This window comes from Hesperophylax consimilis, chromosome 20 (genome assembly GCF_061612785.1).
Source record: "Hesperophylax consimilis isolate HC1 chromosome 20, BYU_Hcon_1.0, whole genome shotgun sequence".
NCBI classification, from domain to species: Eukaryota; Metazoa; Arthropoda; class Insecta; order Trichoptera; family Limnephilidae; genus Hesperophylax; species Hesperophylax consimilis.
In genome coordinates, this window is record NC_142855.1 from 8,870,034 (window position 1) to 8,892,219 (window position 22,186).

Here is a 22,186-nt window from a genome sequence, read left to right on the forward strand (position 1 = left end):
GTGGACACGGTAGGTCGATCGTTGAAGCTGGAATCCTGGACAATCGAGTAAGTAACTTCCAATCTCATTACTTACAATCTCATTTTCAACATTTTCAAGTCCAGTATATTTATTAGAGTCTGATTGTCGAATTATAAAGCACATTTAAAAAAAAAACATTATTGTCCCACCAATTCTGAAACTTAAGTATATCAAATATACACACTAATCTGAACCAAAAAAACTCGTATATTCGAATAGTATAGTGCCAAAAAATCTCAATTTCAGTGAAACACCGCACCAGCAGCTGCAGACCAAGCATCAAATTCACCGCAGAACGCAACAATCTCTGCAGACCAACATCAATTTCATCGCAGATCAAGGATCTACCGGATTTACTACGCAGGCAGAACTTCAGTTCCGGACCTCGTAACATCCATGACAAATCAATGCCCAGTAATCAACACCAAGTAACGAACCATAATTAATCCTACATACAGTGATTTTACAGTTAAATTTCCGAATACGAACATTATAAAATAACTTTTAAAAAAAAAAAAAAATTTTTGCAAGTGTACAATATTGTTACATGTTTATTAAATTAAGTGACCAGACAAGTTGAACTCGTCACAGTACATCCACATTATTTACATTGTATGCACTCTAGATTAAGGGATTTTTGAAATTTTCGGATATCATCAATCTAACATTTTTGAATTTTTAAATTTTTTTTTCAAAACCTAAATTTACTGTCGTCATTGCTTTTGTTTCCTTGCTATTTTTACACATACATCTGCCTATTTTATACTGCCTATTGCTTGCCGTATTATCAAAACAATATGTCATTCGAGAATAACCAGAAAACGAACGAAATCCACGGTAATAATTCCACAATGGACACAACAATAAACTCTGTCTCGGTTAAACTACCCGCGTGCTGGCGCGACAACATTGCACTTTGGTTCGCACAAGCTGAAAGCCAATTTTCTAACTCAAGACTAAAGGATGACCTCACCAAGTACAACATTATTGTTGCCGCTTTGGATATGGAGACCCTCAGGACCGTAAGCGACATCGTCATCAATCCTCCTGCAGCAGACAAGTACACTCATCTCAAATCAGCACTCATCGAGAGGTTACAAGATTCGGAGGAAAAGCGACTCACTCGTCTTCTAACCGGACTTCAGCTCGAGGACAGGAAGCCTTCTGGACTGCTTCGACTCATCCATGAACTCGCTGGTCCCGGGCTATCGGAGAGCCCAATCGTACGCGTACTTTGGCTACAAAGACTCCCGCAACACATTCAGGCCATTCTTACCGCACTACCCGACGACAATCTGTTACAACTAGCATCTGCAGCAGATAAAATCTCGGAAGTTTATCAAAAATCTGAATGTGAAACTATGGGCAATAATCATCATAATGGCATCCCGAACTCGAATCCAAACATCAGTGCTATATTAAAAAATTTACAAGAACAAATTTCGGCACTCACTCTAGAAGTCAGTCGACTTAAAACAACTCGGAGAGATGATCATGGACAGGCAAACATTAATTTCGAAAACCGAAATCCCAGCACCCGCCGCGAATGGCGTCATCCATCGACATCATACCCAAATTCCGCGCACCGACCTCGTTCCAGGTCACGCGGTAGCCAATTAAACACCAATAACACGACACTCGGCTACTGCAGTTACCATGCAAAATTCGGTAACAAATCACATAATTGCATCAAACCATGTACTTTTATTAATAATAAGTCAAGAAACGACAATAGAAAACCCGCAGTAGAGACGTGCGATTTTCCTCAAAAAACTTGTCGTCTCTTCATTCACGAACTCGTGACGCGACAGAAATTTTTAATTGACACTGGTGCTGACGTATCTGTTCTCCCAAGATCAAGCTGGAACACGACCAATACGGTCACAACAGATACATGCCCCACCACATTATACAGTGCTAGTGGGAAACATATAAAAACATACGGTACAAAAACCATAAATCTCCAATTTGGCCTCCGCCGCGATATGAAGTGGAAGTTCATCATCGCAGACGTCTCGAAAGCCATTTTAGGAGCAGATTTCTTACACTTCTTCAACTTAAGCGTCAACTTGAAGAAAAGAACCCTAACGGACCAGTCAACAGGATTGCAGATTAGAGGAGTTTCGCTGCAAGGACCCTCATCTGGCATTTCAACGCTGCCACACTGGTATGGAAAACCGATCTACACCGATCGCAAACCGATTACGTTTGCGTTCAGCAAGAAACAACGTCAAGCATATCTCCGGTCATCTCAACACCGTAGCAGATCCACTGACGTCAAACACATCTCCGGTCATCACAACACCGTAGCAGATACGTTGTCTCGAATAGAAGAGATAAACAGCCCCTTTGTTCCTCGAGACATGAGAGAACAAGCAATAGCCAACGTACACAACGTATGCCACCCAAGCGCCTCCGGCACCTCCAACAGCATACGTCAGAGATTCGTCTGGCCCAAAATGGCAAAGGAAACCAAAACCTTCGTCAAACAGTGCGTCGCTCGCCAGAAAGCAAAAATACCACGACACACAACTGCACCCACAGCGACGTACGGAAGAACATTTAGACTACCATCTGAATTCTTCACCACAACCCACCGCGAAGAAACCCACCGCGAAGAACCCGACACCTACGTCGGACGCCTACAAAAAAGGTTTAATGAGATGAAACCCACTCCCGCTAGTAACCACAGCGCTGGAAAATTTTTCATCCACAAGGATTTACCGCATTCATCACACGTTTATTCATCAATAGATCGACTGAAACCTGCATTCTTTCAAAGCACAGAAGAAATCCCATCAAGAGGAACCGTCACACAGCCTCTAATAACAAAAATGACAACTCGATCCGGAAGATATGTTCACTTCCCGGACAGATATCAAGCGCAGTAATAATTTGGCAATATCATAAGGCACAGTAATTAGCAAAAAAAAACTAACCAGAAACCTTAGATTGACGTATCCATAAATTTCATAAATTAATTGTAACTATCATATCGCAAATGTTAGACAATCTAATAAATTACTGTTACTAAAACAAACAAAAAAACAATAAAATTTACTATCAATAATACGCATATATAAGCATCCTACAATAAAATCTTTATTATGTAAATATTCACAATACTATGTACTACGTCAAAAGTGCATTAATAAAAACAACAATAGAACTGTCATAACAAGCTATTTTAAATCATCGTAAACAATCATAGTATACACAGGTAGCTCACTACTACGCTAAGTACATTGCGACTAGCGCTCGCCGTTTATCAACAATTATGTTTACCTGTATATCATTTATGTACCTATTTACTACGGCGAATAAAAATTCGTACGGCCACAGCTACTATGCAACGGCGACATGGAGCCACTATTGTTATTACTTTCCTGTCGCTAACCGAGCGCAATATTATCACAACATTATGTACCTTAGATTATAAATGGACTTGTGTTTTTATAAATTATGATTGACATTGTAAAATATTCATTGTTGTTATTATGTACTATATGTTACTATTGTATCGCGTAGAGACGCTGGTGGGGAGGTATATGGGGACTACTTTAACTCGTCCCACATATGATAACACTAAATAATTACTCCGCCGTCTGAAGCCCCGGGAGAGCCAAGCGCGGACGGGAACGCAACTCTCTGCCATTCTAGTTTCAACTTTCGACCAAACCACCACTCTCTACTACCACCGTCTCTGCGTTCACTTAACTTGTAAATTCATTCTCGCAAATAAATTCAACAAAGATCGCAGACCTTTATCTTTCAATCATCAGAATTCCTTGAACACAGATTTACGATACCGGCAGCCATCGTAAATTACATTTATCCTGCCATACTGGTGATCCCGACTTTACACTGCCATACTGGTGATCCCGACGTTCACGCTGCCATACAAGTATCCGTTACCTAGAATTGAGGAATTATTGACCAAAGTGAATGGAGGCAAGGTTTTTGCTAAAATTGATCTAAAATCCGCATATAACTAGTTTGTTTTGAAAAAGGAGTGTAGACGTTTCACAACAATCAATACGCACTTGGGATTATTTCAGTATAAACGGTTAGTGTTTGGGTTGTCACCAGCGCCAGCGGTTTTTGCTAAAGCAATGGCAAATTGTTTATCAGGTTTACGGAACATGACGTTCTACTTGGATGATATTATTGTGATAGGAGAAGATGAAGTCGACTTAGAAAAAAACGTGTGTCTCGTTTTAGAGAGGTTAAAAAGTTGTAATTTAACGGTGAATAGTGAAAAGTGTGAATTCAATTTAAAAGTTATTGAGTTTTTAGGTTATAAAATAAGTGAACAAGGGATTCAACCGTGTCAGCGGAATAAAGAAGCCATTTTAAACGCATCAGCGCCTAGTGATTTAAATAAATTGAGAAGTTTGTTAGGTATGGTTAGTTATTATCGTAATTTTATTCCAAATATGGCAAACATATTGTCACCATTATACGATTCACTTAAAAAAGATGTTAAGTTTCAATGGGGTACGGAACAAGAAAACAGTTTTGCGATAATAAAAAAAATATTAACTTCGGATAGGATTTTAACGCATTTCGACGAGAATATTCCTGTGAAACTTGTCACGGATGGGAGTTTGAATGGAGTCGGAGCAACGTTAATCCACGTCTTTAAAAACGGCGTAGAAAGACCAATAGGGTTCGCCAGCAGAACTTTAAATAAAGCGGAAAAGAATTATTCGATTTTGGATATTGAAGCAACAGCTATAATTTTTGGGATTAAGAAGTTTTATCAATATTTGTACGGCAGAGAATTTATTTTAGCTGTAGATAACCAGCCTTTGGTCAGAATTTTCGGTCAGAATAGAGAAATTCCTAAAATTGCAGCGTCAAGATTACAACGTTATGCAGTTATGTTAGGATCGTTCAATTTTACGATTGAATACGTAAAGTCGAAAAATAATTGTTCAGACTTTCTGAGCAGGTGTCCAATTGAAAAGGTTAGCTGTGAAGATAATATAGAGTCTGATTACATTAATTATTTTGAAAATAACGGGTTTTATTTGTCTTTAGACGTGATAAGAAGTGAGACCGAAAAGGACGAAATTTTAAGTCAAGTAAAACAATTTCTTATCGAGGGTTGGCCAGCATCAGTAAAAAAGGCACAAAATGTTAATTTTATTAGAGTTTTCTGGGAAAAAAGGTTAGAGTTGTCATTGATAAATGGGTGTATTTTGTATCAACATAGAGTTGTTATTCCTGAGTCTTTAAGACAAGATGTTTTAAAGATGTTACACAGATCTCATTTAGGGGTTTTTAAGACTAAAGGCATTGCAAAAAGTTTTGTCTGGTGGCCAAAAATTAATCAAGATTTGGAGAAAATAACGGAAAATTGTAGAGATTGTTTAGAAATTAAACCAGAATCACAAAAGAGTTCATTAGCAGTATGGCCTTATGAACCTGAAGTATGGTTCAGGGTGCATATTGATCATGGTAGCTTACATAATAAAAACTTTTTTATTGTGATAGACTCTTCTTCGAAGTGGATCGAGTGTCTAGAAGTGAACAGTCTGTCTTCAAAAGAAAATATTGAAGTACTTCATAGATTATTTTCACAATTTGGTTTTCCAGCAACTTTAGTTAGTGATAATGGTACGTGTTTTTGTTCTGAGGATTTTGAAAGTTTTTGTAAGAAAAATGGGATAGAACATATCACTAGTCCAGTTAACCACCCGAGTAGCAATGGGTAAGCTGAGAATGCTGTTAAAACCTGTAAAAATTTTCTTAAAAAAATTTGTAAAAATAATAGATTTCCTTCAGAGTATAAAGAAAAGTTAGGTAACTTTTTAACAGACTATAGAAATAACGTTCATGCAACAACAGGGTGTGAACCATCTGTATTATTAATGGGAAGGAAAATTAGAACAGTATTCGACTCTCTGATTCCTAGGAAGGTTAGGAACGAATAGTTCAGGTTCTACTCGACAACACGAAGTTATGCAAAAGGTTATTCAGAGTCAAGTCAATCAGAAAAGACAATATAAGGGTAGAAATAAGTCAGATTTTAATGTAGGTCAGAAAGTGATGACTAGAGATTTCAGAGCTCAGGGTAATAGGTTATGGGTCCCTGGGGTTATTGTTGAAAAAAAAGGTAGCAAAATATATTTCATAAAAATTAACAAGTCTAATATGGTGTGGAAAAGACATTTAGACCAGATTAAAAAATGACATGTTTCATGGCAGGAGCATAAACCGGAATTCGGTACGTCTGACACAATGGAACTGTCGACGGATGAAGTAAATCTCTCAGGTATGTTACGTAATAGAAGTGTCTCTAATAGTGTTCCTCCATGTTTCAGGTCTAACCCGTGGCAGGGAAGACTTCGTCCAAGATGAGGGTACTTCGCAGTCCAGGAGGAGGAGTGGACGGACGACGAGACGGGAAGGGAAACAGAAAGAAACGCGGCATATGATAGTTTATAAAAAAAAAAAATGTTGTGTTAATTTAAAAAAAAATGAAATATATAAAATAAAATTGTAATATGAAATATGTAGAAATAGGGTATACTATATGTAGCTAGGGACATTCAATTTTAGTAGGGGAGGATGTAAGCAAGGTTTTAGGTGGTACGCCTGCTTTTTGAATGTGTAAGAGCGAGATGACAGATCGAGGTATAAAAGATGATGGATGCATCTGCTCGCCCTCTTTTCCCAACCGACAGCAGATAGAAGTAGTCAATCCGTACTAAATTGTTAATAAACATTATATTCGACACGCGTTCTATTATTGAGTACCACCAAGTCTGTAAATAACACCATTAAAACTCCGACGGTAAATACAAGCTTTTGACAAAGATACTCTCAATACCATGCTATAAAAGCATTCAACAGTCTAAAATACCCGTTGTTCCCAACTTTTCGAACGATCATTCTCAGCCTTCAATCAGCTAAGCGATTTACTCAGTAACGCTCGATTTGCCTTTTTCCAAACAACTTAACCGTTGAAAAACTTAAATGGTCAGCCCACTTTCATAGACAATAAAATGACGTCAAAGTAAAACTTTCAAAGTTAAATTAATATTGAAAAATTAATATTGTATTTAAAAAAATCGGAATTCATTTGTCGTAGTGTCGTATTGTGGCACAATAATGTGTTGCCAATTTTCTTCAGTTTTCTTTGCTTTTTCATTTAATCAAATTTAATGTAATTTTTTTTTCTTAGATTGACAAGTTTCACTGACAAAGTTTCATCTTTATAAAATAAGCTGTTAAAGTTCATTTTCGCAGTTAGATGAACCTTGTCCCCAGGAAACATTTATATATTTTTCTGCTTAAAAGACATTATTATTTTTAAAATTGTTTTTGGGCTAAATAATGAATTTCTGAGTGCAGTAATATTATCTATGGTCGCACCTTTTTTAATGGTCTTGTGTTTCTCTACTTTGTTTATCATCTCCGCTACGTCAGCTAAACATAATTTGAATCTAGTACTTTTTCAAAATGTGTAAGGAAATGGTACATGTTTGGGTTAGGTTTTAAATAAATGGCACAAATGTTGACTGCTTTCCTATCACTGTTACAAACTTTAATACCTAAAAATGTATTTTCGTTGAATAAATATTCAATGAAAGAGCACTTCATAGAATCCAGAACATATATGGCGACACCTTCCCCTCCTTCGTTCGGGCAAAATTAAAAAGTACCGTTATAACCCTTCAACATCAAACCACGTTTCAGAGATAACAAGAACATGCATTCACAGAATCTTCTTATTTTTTCGCTTTTCCCCAATTTCGTCTTTTTCGTACACTTCTCGCATTTATATACATCATTCGCAGGGAGTTCTTCATGGGAGTATAGTCGTGGATAGTCAGGTACTTGTGCTCTTGTATATCCATGAATCTAAAACGACCACGAAACACTCTTTTCAAGTGATTTTAAGATCTGTGCAGTGATCAATGCTAGTTATTGTTGCAAATGAACTAACAGAATACTATACCTGTCAGTTTAAATGCTGATAGCACTTAATATACGAACATTTTCACGATCGCGGTCACAGTTCTCAAAAAGCGTAGTTCGCTCCTCGGCGAAAACAATTATTTTTTTATTTAATAAGACGATCAACTCGCTAACTTTCTACCTAAAGTATAACGCCATTTTATCTTTTCTTCATCAAGAAAATATAATCAACAGTGACAGAAAATATATCAGTATATTAGAAAAATATCAAAATCCCGAAAACAAAACAACTACGAGAAGTTACGCTAACATCACAGGTGGAAAATACACGGCACCTAAGATTCCAGTATTCCTCGTTATAATTAAAACTAAAAATGACACTGAAGACATAAAAGAAACAATCATAAAGAATGTCAAAATATCTAAACTAGGAATCGGAGTAAGTAGAATCAGGAAGACATCCAAAAAGAATTAATAATTTATTTTATAAAAAGCAGATGATTTGGCCAATATCAAAAATGAAATTACAAAATCAAAACTTGAAGCAATACAAATTGAAAACATTGATAAAAAACACCGTGCATGCTCTTTAAAGGAATCGACGAAAAATTCACACATGAAGAATTTATGTCGGTTCTAATTCTGCAAAATGAAGGTATAAAAATAATGTCCTGAGTGTTGAGACCCTTACAAATTCTTCGTCATACGGTCCCGCGGTATACTAAAAAAATTTAGTATCGCAAATCGCTGGGTCGATAGTCGATCCTGAATTGTGCTCGATTTGTCGAAGCAGGGTGCATTTAATTGTTTTTACTGTTTGCTTGCAATTGCCGTGTTTATTGAGATACATTTCTTATTTTTTATTCCCTTGACCCGAACACCTAGCTCAGATGGCTTGGATAATCTTTTTAGTAGGGTCACTATCTTTGGTAGCGTCTGCATCTGTTGGAAATATGCATATGGCAGGTATTTGTGCTCCGACAACTGAGATACGAATCTAAAAGCTTCCGATACCTTTAAGAGACCTTCGACTGATTCTCTGACAAAACATCAGCTGTCAGACGTGTTTGAACTTCACTAAGCACTCTACTCTATTGTAGCGCCCTTCGTGGCAGCAGGACGCGTCCTAACGCTTCCTCCAACCGCTTTGTGTTTTTTTTAATATTTTCAAGGGAAATGAGGCAACATCCCTTTGAAATTATTTTTAAAATCAATCCATCAACATTTGAACTTAAATAAAAATAAACTTAATAATTATTAGAACTTTATAATATGTGATTTGAGTGCAGTGTTTTAAAGTGAATATTCTGAAATTTGCTCAAAAATATCGGACTTTCGAAACGAACGGCGACCGGTAAATACACTCCAGATGTTTTCAACAAAATTCTCGGAAACTGGGCAAGCTTGGACACTGGTTTTTTACTAAGCCCAGGGCAATTTATTACCCAACCGTCGCTTTTTTTTATTGCGGACAGAATGCACCACTTCAACAATTACCAGGAACAGGATTACATGGAGATAAATGATGGACTTGCCAAACGTCACAGCGGTGCTGCCAGGGTCTCTTATCTATGTGAGGTGTCAGCGCTTTATTAGCAGCAGATACATACCTGGACGCTGTTGTTGGACGCGGTGGACTCTCTTACTGCAGCAGCTGGTCCAGTTCCTTCACCACTTAGGATTCTTGCTGCAGAGTCTCCATCTTCTATCTTCGTAGAACGTCACAGCGGTGCTGCCAAGGTCTGGTATCTGTGAGAGGATAGTGTGTCAGCGCTTTATTAGCAGCAGACACATACCTGGACGGATGACGAACCTCGTGCTGGCACTGTTGGTGGACGCGGTGGACTCTTTCGCTGCAGCAGCTGGACCAGTTTCTTCACCACCTGGGATTCTTGCTGCAGAGTCTCCATCTTCTATCTTCGTGTCACCTGTTCCTTTAACTTCATTTTACTTAACTTAACTTCACTCTATTTTTGTAATATTTATATTTTCTGTAATACCTGCATCAACTGTAAAGCGCCCCTGAGGTGATATCTCACAAAAGCGGCGCTATACAAATTATCCAATAATAAATAAATACTCCTGAGGCACAAGGATATTGTGCTTCTTACTAACGTCAATAATCAATTAAAAATACGCTTTTATTTTAAAAGAGTCATCATCAGCAATTTATAACTTTTTGGATTGTTATTGATTTCCTTTTATGTTAATCTTTCGGGGATAAATTTGGGCTAAATTGTGAGTGTTTTTATTACATTTGATTTATAAATAAAATTTTGAAAATAATGTTACTTTATGGATTGTTAAAAAAATGAATTACTAACATTAATAATTGAAAATTGTGACTAATACTGATGCATTCGCTATTATTTTAAAAATTTATACATAAAATAAAATATTGTGGGTTCATACAATAAGATATTATAAGTCTCAAGCAGTTTTTTTTTATTTTATTTAAGTAATAATTAACCAATTTACAGAGAATAATCATTTATGCTAACTAAAATAATTCGTAAAATTAGTTTACACCGCTTTTGATTTTTTTAAAATGTTTTTCTTTTATAGAAGCAAGTGCTTGTGTTTAAAAGGGTGGTGATAATCAATAATGATTTAAGGAAATATGATTATTATAATAATACATGTAAATAAACAAATAAAAAATTATATTTACTAAGAAAATTAGAACTAATAATGAAGATAGTAAAATGACATGGTTCACAATGCTACAACTGGGCCACTCGGCCTACTTCTATTTTACAGTGTTAGTTATAATGTTTATACAATCGAGTTGAAATATGTACATTTAAAAAATATTACATTAATTTATTATTAATAGCAGGCTATCATAGGAGTTGCAAATAAAGGAAGGTAGGTACGAGGAATAATGTTATAAATTGATTAATAATTAGAGTTTTTTGTATAATTTCGAACACCGATGGAGTATTATTATTGTCACAATAATATTTGGAAAAACTCAAGTGGTTCGAAGGTACATAAATAATAAAGGGTTCCAAGCGTCACATAATTTTTTTAAATTATCATTCGCCCATTTTGCTTTACTTTCAGAGGATTTTTTTAAAAAACGATTATAAATAAAAAATGAAAGCGAGAATAATTGGTAAGTTTCAGTTTTCAGTACCATCGGTTACAGTGCATCCGCTATCGTTAGCAAGACTTTGATAATGAATGTATATATTTGTTTGTGAGATCATTTACATCGTTCAATATCCCCGTCTCGAGTTCACTCCAAAAGACAGCTAATTGCTTGCGAAGTAGTAAAGTTTAATTTTGTTCTAAACCAGGTTATTAAACCAGGATAGCTTGTACTAAATATAAAGAATCTTTTTTGCGAAATGTAGGTCATTTAGTTCAATTTTAATTAAACGCGGCTAATTGGCCGGAATTATCGTTCTTCAACACATCCATCGTTTCGTTCTCGTTGGACGCATTACCATTTTTTTCTTTTTGAGATATACTTTGAACGTTCACAGATGCACGACCTGTGTGAGTCAGACCTGTTTCAAAAACTATATAAAATTAAACAAAGCTTTTTAACCTTAACTTCACTAACGATTATAAATTTTTCGTGTGTACCATAAGCTTGCATTTCATAGAGAAGTTGATTAAAAGCAATGTAGTTGAATATTTAAATTCAGCATGTGGCTCCTTAGAAAAGTTAATTATTAGTTTCACTCGTAACGTGACAAAGGTTTTCTTTCACTTTGAGTCAGCATGTGTTTTATCAGATTTCCCTTCAGAGAAAAGTTAGTGAGTCAGCATGTGGTACGTCAGAGAGCCCGTTTGGTAACATGAATAATTTCACTCAGAACATGAAAAAGGTTTTTCACCACTGTGAGTCAGCATGTGGTTGGTCAGTAATCTTCTTCGAGAACTTGAATATTTGCATTCGGAACATGAAAAAGGTTTTTCTCCACTGTGAGTCAGCATGTGAATCGTCAGATTGCCCCTTTGAGAAAATGAATAGTTGCACTCAGAACATGAAAAAGGTTTTTCTCCACTGTGAGTCAGCACGTGGCGTGTCAGAGAGCCTTTTTGAAAGCATGAATAGTTGCACTCGGCACATGAAAAAGGTTTTTCTCCACTGTGAGTCAGCATGTGGCACTTCAGATTGCTCTTTAGAGAAAATGAGTAATTGCACTCAGAACATGAAAAGGGTTTTTCTCCGCTGTGAGTCAGCTCGTGGCGCGTCAAAGAGCCCCTTAGAGAACATGAATAGTTGCACTCAGAACATGAAAAAGGTTTTTCACCACTGTGAGTCAGCATGTGTCTGGTAAGTAATCTTCTACGAGAACTTGAATATTTGCATTTGGAACATGAAAAAGGTTTTTCCTCACTGTGAGTCAGCATGTGGCTCGTCAGAGAGCCCCTTTGATAACATGAATAATTGCACTCAGAACATGAAAAAGGTTTTTCACCACTGTGCGTCAGCATGTGGTTAGTCAGTAATCTTCTTCGAGAACTTGAATATTTGCATTCGGAACATGAAAAAGGTTTTTTTCCACTGTGAGTCAGCATGTGAATCGTCAGATTGCCCCTTTGAGAACATGAATAATTGCACTCAGAACAAAGAAAAGGTTTTTCTCCACTGTGAGTCTTCATGTGACTCGTCAAATATCTTTTTTTAGAACATGAATAGTTGCACTCGGCACATGAAAAAAGTTTTTCTTTACTGTGAGTCAGCATGTGTCTCATCAGATTGCCCTTTCGAGAATATAAATTGCTGCACACAGAACATGACAAATGTTTTTTTCCAATATGGATGCGTAAGTGCCTTTTGAAATTTGACTTATGAGAATTGGAATACGTACAATGAGGACAAAATAATTGTTTTTCCACAGGATGCGTCTTCAGATCTGTAGAAAAAGATAAAGAAATACGATTATAAAGGCTCAAAACGACTTAATATCAACACTAAGCATTAGAAAGCACAGAAAATTGATAAAAATATATAACAAAATAAGAAGGCAGAAATTATTAACAAAAATTAATTATTTTTACCGGACTGGTCAATTCTTTCAAAGCGTTCTAAGCGTTCCTTTTTTACATCGGGCAGGTCTGTGTCAATTTCCATACAAGGGAATCCCTCATCATTATCTTCTCGGCATCCGAATTCCGCCTTGACCGTTATAGTCTCCACATTAATGTAAGCTTAAAAATAACGTATACGTAAATTGACAATTGATGTTAAACAATTTTTTTTTTAAATAAAATATTTTCGATATAAAAAATCGTTGATTTACCCTGCAGAAGTGAGAATTAGGAGAAGAGAGTTCAAGGTTAATTGAAGAAAATTAATAAGAATGACCCGGATGTCCGCTTCAGGAAGGAAAAGGTATTTGTTCGTAAGCACCTTCAGTGTGGAGTCATTTTAAGTCAACGAAATGATGTTTTCTTCCATCAATATGTATTTTTAACTTATGAGTATAAAGTGGAAAACTTGATGAATCAAGCACTTATTGTGAGCATTATCGGCTTCTGTGATTGTAGGGTATGGCTCTCGACTAGTAATCTGGAGGTCCCGGGATAAAATTCCAGCGTACGCAAGCAAATTTTATTTGTTTGCTTCATGATATCTCACAACTTATTCTTGTAGCGCGTTCCAGCGTGGGAGATTCTCTCGGTATCGCCTTGGTGTAATATAAACAATTCACAATTGATTGAAATGACACCATCTGAATAGCAAGGACTTCACACCTATCACCTCCCCATCTTCATCCCCTCCTTTCTACCAGCCTCACAACATACACCAATTAAACCAAGAGGTTCAGAGCAGTTAGGACTCATTTGGGGAATTCACAAAAACTGAATAAAAAATACTAACTTTGACTAATGTTGTAGTTTGGCTGTTCTGGTAAAGATATATATCATGATAAAAATTAAAATGACTGTGGCAAAAGAGGACCGCGTGAACAAGCATATTATGTTCTGTAGCCATGGCAATCCAAAATGGACTTGGATTAATAATATATAATTTATTTTACGTAAGTAATGCAACTAACTGGCTGTCTGAGTATTTTCCGCATATTGTAAACATTCCTTCTTTACAATTGGGAGGTCGAAATCCATAAACGTGTTCGGCATTACACATCCGCCTCCTTCCTGGTGCCCTGGTTCCGTCTTGACGGAAACAGTTCCTTGGTTTTCTAGATCCATGGCACTGCTGTGGTAGGGTTTGGAAATTGGTACAAGCCCAAACTAATATATATATATATATATATATATATATATATACCTGAAACAGAACATAGTTGTAAAGGAACCCTCTTTTGAATGAGCTAAATATTTTTTGGTTGAAATATTCTGTCAAAACAATGATAACTTATGCGAAACTCATATTTGGAAATAGGGATATACATATTGTGAAAATCTTGAACTTGAAGTTGACATTTGAAATCTGTTGACTGATTCGTCATTAATCGTCCGATAAGTTAATATAACAATAAGTAAAGTTAAGCTGGTAAACCTTTGGTTAAGTCCGCTAATCCGCTTTTAATAAAAGATTTGTAATGATAATTAAAATATTTTCAAAACACTTTATTAAAATAAGCAGACGTCTAATTGACAGTTTCAACGCTACGCAAACAAAACGCCAATAGATTTTCTAACTTAGGTGTACCGAGAAGGGCCACTTCCGAATTGATTAGCGTAATTATTAAAAGCATTAGAACTCACTTATAAATATCACAAGTATGGGAATATAAATTAAACTTCGTGGGTCAAACAGTGTAAGGGATAAAGTGTAGAATTAGAGAGTAAAAACCGGGTGATACGACTGGCGATGACAAAAGGATGAGTCAACAAATTAGGTTAGTTTTACAAAGACAATAATGAAGTCATAGACAAGTATTATGACATCAGCAGTAAAGGTAGAATCACACTTAGCCCGCGCCACGCAACGCAACGTTCTTGTCGGTATTTCCACGGGCCCACGTACATAATATGCGTCGCTTGTGACCACGTAACAAGGGGTCTCTGACTCTGGTGGTGCGCATGCGCGTCAGTTAATTTGACATTTACTTTTTAGGTTATGTTTATGTGATTCTCTTCTCAGCAGACGATAGCTTTGCCATTTTTTCTGAAAGTGAATTTGAAGATGATTTACTACGAGTATTAATATTTAATCAATATTCTGGTAAAAAGAAAAATAAAATGGTGAGAAGAAGTATTTGGGTCCACAACACAAAAATAAAAATGTTGGGAGAGTTCCATACTTTAGTAAAGGAATACTTTATATACATACTTTAGTTAGTTTATTGCGCTTAGTACATAAGTCTTACATCAAATGAAACAAAATCAAAATAAAGATATTTAATGAATACAGTTCTCAATATGATTTAAATTTAAACTCGATTCATTTTTAAAATCATTAACGCAAAAAAATATGATTTTTTATAAATTTTTTGTATCCGCTTTCACCAATAACACAACAGAAGTGAGACCATTCAGAGAACTAAAAGCGGCGTTTATTTTACAAACATAACTGGCAGTCAATATACTTGACTGGATTAATATAACCGATGTTTATGAGTTATTATAGTGTAGAACTGCCATATTTAATAAGGTATAGTTTTGCAAGAGTCGAACAAGTTGCTTCAATGTTATCTGAGTGCTAGATACTATCAGTATCACCCTAAATCCCCATACAGATTAGAGAGGTTTCTTTGAATGGCTTTAGCCGTGCTTTGCGACCAGATTTGGTATAAAGCAAAATGTTTGGTATTGGTTTCAATTTCACGGTGCAAAGTAAAACGAATTAGGTGATGTCTATTACTGACAATGAGTAAACACAAGACAAAATATGTAATGTAACACCTAATAGTATTGATTAATTAGAATAATTTTAATTTTTCCACTCAGTATAAACAACCCCATGTACCGTCTGTCGCGAGTAAACCTGGTTGGTGTTAGGTAGCTCAATATATTATAAAGCGAAAGATGTAAAACTGATATATTCTTATAAAAAACATGCACCAATTAAGTTGCTCGGGTTTTACTTATCAATATAACATGAACCTACTTACACAAGTACAAGGCAACAGTTCGAATGTGTTGAAGAAACGTCACTAGAAAATTAGAAGTGCAAGAATGTGATTAACTTCGGAAAAGAAATGTGATGTTCACTGAAGTGTTACAAAACTGTATAAATGGAACACAAATATAATGCAAAATAAAACGCTACTTCAGAAAAAACGGAACAACAATGGTATTGTGTTACTATGCAAGATGCACGAAGACAAAAATAAACCACTCATTAGATCGATATCGTCGGGCTTTTTGTATGGAAAAAGTTTGCACTGTACTTAACCACAGATATAGCCGACGGAGCAGTGATGATAGTCAAGGTAGAGAAATTTAAGCCCATTTTAAAAAGGTGCGACCATAGACAATACCATTGCGGTCAGCCATTCATTCTTAGGCCCAAAAAACTATTTTAAAAATAAAAACGTCCTTGAAGCACAAAAATATCAAAATATGACCTGGGGGCAAAGTTCAACTGACAAAGCATTGTCCTACGAAAATTAACCGTCAGTTATCGTTTTCTCAAGAGTACACTTTGTCAGTGGAAACTAATTAATCTGAGACAAAAAACCCAAAAGTAACAAGAAAAATGAAAAACGAAAAGAAGAATTAAGATAATTTTCAAAACATGATTGTGCTTATCTATGACGAATTCTGTATTTTTTCTGCTTATTTTGAATGAAAAATTCCATTCCTTTTGATAAGAAAATTTGCAACGATACTCTCACTTCGCTTTTCATCTCGTCGATTCATTTTATTTTTTTTATTACGTATTAAAGAGTCACTTTTTTCCACATAAAAATATTTAGTCACTAGTATACGATATTTTTAAATCCGTTTTCATAAGTATTTATAGTGCATTTCTGAAAAACTTTACGATTCACATATTCCTGAGGCATTTATATAATGAATTTATATAACTTTTGTTAATTTCTTGTAAAATTCAATAATTTTTTAAAAATTTTGAACCCGTCTCGAAATAATCTCTAAAATTTCACCTAATATTCAATAATACATAAAACATATTACATCTTATTGTTTAATTGAGTTCGAAATATAATAAAACTGATTTCAAAATAACAACTCGCAATTAACGTAAATTATTGTAGAATGCAACGATGGCCTACAGGATTTCAAAAACAACTGTCATTTGAAGGGATGGGTCGGTTTGCTAATTTAAAACACAATCGACTATTGTGGGAAAACGTAGTAAGTTAACATAAAGTTGATTATAAATTCGTTTATATAAATGTAAATTTTTAAATTAAAATGAAGTTCTACAAACTTACCTTGCAAACAATATATAAGTACATAAGATTTTTTTTTTTCATAATAATTCGATTACGATATAACTATTTATGTATAATGCCTCCGCCGTCAACATTTCTCCACATTCAGTCTCCACACTGTCATTTCACACACGCCGTGCTTTCAAGCGTTTTCATACCTATTCAGTACAGATCATACCTTTTTAACATAATGAAATAAATCAATTACTTTGTTCAAAATCATAGAATTCTATTTTATTTTTTAACACATCGACTATCTACAATATATGGAAACAGAATTAATATAGCATAAAAGTAACATGAGATAGATTACACGTAAATTATAACAATGGATAAAGATTATTACACATTTTGTAAAAGTTCACCTGTCTAAAAATATACATGACGTGATAAATTTTACGTAGACATATGGACAACAGAAATCAAATATTTTTGATAGCATAACTTTACCAGTATTATTAGTTTACGGCAATTGGTGAACGAAAGTTTCTTGTTTGTAGTCGTTTTAAGATACACATCATGCAAATTGATCCGTAAGAAATTGTTTTTGGTATTACAGCGTGTGTTATATTTTGTGTATCTCTGTTGTAAATAAGTTATCGATACTGGAAGGCTGTTATACTAGTTTTGTTATTTCAATTTACATTTGTGGGATTATTTATTTATTTATTAATCTTAAGTTAGCTCACATCTTCGTGTGTGCTAATAGTTTTATAAACATATAAACATGTACATTGTTTGGCAAACATAATCTTTCTTTAAATATTTCAATAAAGTCACAAAAAAAGAAACATTAATAATTGATATAGACATATTTTCTTAATTCATTTTTGAACTTATTAATATTTTCTATCACAGCAATTTCCTTCGGGATTTTGTTATAGAGTTGAACGGCCTGGTACATCAGAGATTTTTGGGTGCTTGTTTTTTTTCTTGTTGACAATCTAATTTGCTTATAATTTCTCGTCCCGTGTCCGTGTATCTCGTTATTGTAATTTATTTTTCTTTTCAGTTCCTTAGACATCATCCCTATGTTACATCATCCTTATGTTCCAAGCCGCGCTAACCTCGACATTCCAACCAAGCCGAGCTTAAAATGAACTGATATACAGGGCCATGGGACGGATGATTTAAATTTCTTTGTAAAACTAAACTACAGTCTACATGAGTGGATCTTTGTTGTCTAATGTCATCGTGGAACTTTCAAAACGTCAAATGTTTGACGCGGGTTCAATATAAGAGTTGAAATTTTGGTAAATTACTTTAATTAGCATGGTGCTGTGTGCGAGGATACTAATTTTAAATATATTTTGTTTTAATGAAGTCTGTGCTCAATTCATGAAATTATGACGAACAAACCGCTGAAAACAAACTGTCGTGACTTTGAAAAATCTCTCTATTTAAAAAAAATATTTAAAAAGAAATTTTACATTTCACTTTTTTAACTTAAATAAGTACATACAACATAAAATAAGTAGGTTTCTAATTTTGTTCTGATAACTTAAGATTAAAAAGTTTTTTTAAAATACATTTATACTCTCCGTTTTAAAGTTATCTGGAAGGAGATTTTATATTTGTACACACTCGTGGCCAATGCCTCTTTTGCCACTTTCAGTCCTTACAGTATTTGTTATGTTGCCTAGTATAATGTTCGTGTACTTGTGACGTTTGTTTAAATGTTGTGTTTGTGTGTATAAGTCCATTTTGGTTTTTGTAAATTAGGAGGCACCTTACCTGGCTATTTGTGTATTTTAGATTGATTTTCAATTAATAACATCAACATCCCCCATCGCTCGTTGAATATAATAATCCATACTGATAAAATTAGGCAATTCACGTTAAATTCGGTGAGTTGGACGTGCGTTGTTACTTCTTACGTAAACGTCATGTTTGACATTTGTTACTGCTAACGCCTCGGCGTCTAAAAATGGAACTATTCTGTGGCTTACCAAAGCTTCAGCGGCCGATTTTGCTCGCTAAAATTTAAGCGAGGAATATCGCACATAGCAAGAATACTAACGGACTGATATAACGGAACTTTTTTCATAACACCAACGATAAGATAACGGAAACAAATTGCTTGTGGGCATGCTTACAACGAGCCTGCTTTTCAACTGGACACATTTGATTATGTTATGCATACATGATTTAAGCATGCTCCGGGAAAAGCGTGCTAAAAGTAAACAATGAACGTGTGTTATTTAAACGCTTGCTCTCGCTCAATTTGGTAGCTTTACAAAAAAAACAAAAAATCAAAAATGGGTCAGTTCCATACAGCACACCTGCCGCGAACAAAAATAAAAACGATTCTAGCATCCTCACAAACAAACCTGTTCAGACATGAGGAGCACCTCCCATTTTGTCTGCGTCTCCAGTAGCATAATCGAAAATCAACCGGCTGTTGATTTATGACATGATCTAATAAGCACGCTTAATACTAGCGATGTTTTCCATACATATGCCGATATGTAGGAACTGCTCAATTATCACATGGTTTCGTACAACTGATGAGCATATCTGTCTGTGTCTTAAGTAGGCTACGAATCCTCTAAAATGTGACGATTTCGAACTCAAAACAAACATGCTATATAATCCGAAAAAAGGCAATGTTGGTCATCAGATACGGGCAGGGCCCCAACATTACTCCATCAGCTTTCCTGAACAGTGAGCTTAGGAACGTGGTGGAAGAAACGAAGTATCTAGGGCACATAATTTTTTTTTTTTTTATTGAATATACAAACACATTACAATAATTTACAAATGTAGATATTTTGAGGCTGATTGCGAAAAAATTAGAAATTTTTAACAAAAAATTGCCCAACTCAATTGAGAAATTATTTCTCGTGTTTGAGTTGGGGAGTGTTGTGAGTCATTATGGTTTATAGTTTGTAAAATTTCACTAGTTGATGTAGCTAAAAATTAACAAAATAGCTATAAAACTAGATTATAAATTTGATACACTATATAATTAAGAAAATAAGAAATTTAATTATAAACTAAAAAATAAAAAATATAACTTGAATAATATAATAGTTATTAAACTTACAAAAAATAAGGGTAAAATTTCGATCGCGCTGGACTCGCTTATTATGAATATTTTTTAGATAAAACCTTTAGATTCACCTTAATTACTGTACGACACAACTTTTAACCTTCGGGGAGGTGGAAAATATTGCAATAAAAATTTCAATTACGTAAAATTAAAATCAGCTTTCGTTTTGTGAAACGAGACCGTCCATTTTCAAACTTTACTGTCAAATGTCATTTTGTTTTGTTGGTATTTCTGTTACTATAGGACGAAACGAACGGCTAGAAACATAATCGCGCGGGTGTTTTTTTTTTAATGTTAAAAAATTCCGTCAAATTAGTATTTACCTAATATGCATGCATTGTGTGCGTTGTGATTGAATTTTATTAGCTGGATTTTATTTTTTTACGTTCAAATTTTATTTAAGTTAACTATTTCTGCGATGTTGAGCGGCTACGCTAAGTTTTTGTAACATGGTTTATGATGAAAAAGAAAATGCCCCCTTTATACCGCCTGCTCGCGTCAAGGCAAGAAAAACATCCCAGTTTTCAATTAGTTTAGCGGCTACGCTAGGTTTGTGTAACATGGTTTGTGATTCAAAAGAAAGTGTCCCTTTTATACCGCCTGCTCGCGTCAAGGCAAGAAAAACATCCCAGTTTTCAATTAGTTTAGCGGCTACGCTAGGTTTGTGTAACATGGTTTGTGATTCAAAAGAAAGTGTCCCTTTTATACCGCCTGCTCGCGTCAAGGCAAGAAAAACATCCCAGTTTTCAATTAGTTTAGCGGCTACGCTAGGTTTGTGTAACATGGTTTGTGATTCAAAAGAAAGTGTCCCTTTTATACCGCCTGCTCGCGTCAAGGCAAGAAAAACATCCCAGTTTTCAATTAGTTTAGCGGCTACGCTAGGTTTGTGTAACATGGTTTTTGAGATATATATACCATGTTACACAAACCTAGCGTAGCCGCTAAACTATTTGAAAACTGGGATGTTTTTCTTGCCCTGACGCGAGCAGGCGGTATTAAGGGGACACTTTCTTTTGAATCACAAACCATGTTACACAAACCTAGCGTAGCCGCTAAACTACTTGAAAACTGGGATGTTTTTCTTGCCTTGAAGCGAGCAGGCGCTATAAAGGGGGCACTTTCTTTTAAATTACAAACTTAGCGTAGCCGCTCAACATCGCAGAAATAGTTTACTTATATAAAATTTGAACGTAAAAAAATAAAATCCAGCTAATAAATTTCAATCACAACGCACATAATGCATGCATATTAGGTAAATACTAATTTGACGGAATTTTTTAACATTAAAAAAAACGCCCGTGCGATTGACTCTAGCTACTTCTAGCCGTTCGTTTCGTCCTATAGTAACAGAAATACCAACAAAACAAAATGACATTTGACAATAAACAAATAAAGTTTGAAAATGGACGGTCTCGTTTCACAAAACGAAAGATAATTTTAGTTTTACGTAATTGAAATTTTTATTGCAATATTTTCCACCTCCCCGAAGGTTAAAAGTTGTGTCGTACAGTAATTAAGGTGAATCTAAAGGTTTTATCTAAAAAACATTCATAATAAGCGAGGCCAGCGCGATCGAAATTTTACCAAAATAAGATATAAAAATAAAAATCTACTTATTAGGTACGAAATAATAGTAGGTAGGTACAGTACTGGTAGTAAATTGTTCCAAGACCGAGCTGGCAATCTTGTATGAAATGGGTACTTAAGGCGAATATAAACGCCAAACATATTTGGGTTTCTACCCCTTCCAACAGAATACAAAATGTGCACATTTTTTGTTACGTATCTGCACGAGACAAGTAATTGCAGTAGCCGCGTACTATGTACCTGCTATACGTAGGAAGCGCCCGACCAG

The 22,186-nt window shown here is 35.1% G+C and overlaps 1 protein-coding gene and 1 long non-coding RNA gene across 2 annotated transcripts; one reads left to right on the plus strand and one right to left on the minus strand.

Moving 5' to 3' along the window:
• Positions 1-872: 872 nt before the first annotated feature.
• On the plus strand, positions 873-1,942 carry LOC149414017 (uncharacterized). The gene is made up of 2 exons (XM_089644089.1): positions 873-1,244; positions 1,877-1,942. The coding sequence occupies exons 1-2, from the start codon at positions 873-875 to the stop codon at positions 1,940-1,942; spliced, it is 438 nt and encodes a 145-aa protein (XP_089500215.1).
• Positions 1,943-11,697: 9,755 nt separating this feature from the next.
• On the minus strand, positions 11,698-14,178 carry LOC149414018 (uncharacterized). The gene is made up of 3 exons (XR_016304010.1): positions 13,971-14,178; positions 12,970-13,119; positions 11,698-12,824 (listed from the first exon to the last, which is right to left on the minus strand). It is a non-coding gene; the product is annotated as an uncharacterized LOC149414018 (long non-coding RNA).
• Positions 14,179-22,186: the final 8,008 nt, after the last annotated feature.

Coding starts and splice junctions, on each gene's coding strand:
- LOC149414017 (XM_089644089.1), top strand. CDS start 873: ATGGACACAACAATAAACTCTGTCTCGGTTAAACTACCCGCGTGCTGG. Junction 1,245..1,876: donor GGCTATCGGAGAGCCCAATC/GTACGCGTACTT, acceptor TGTTCTCCCAAG/ATCAAGCTGGAACACGACCA.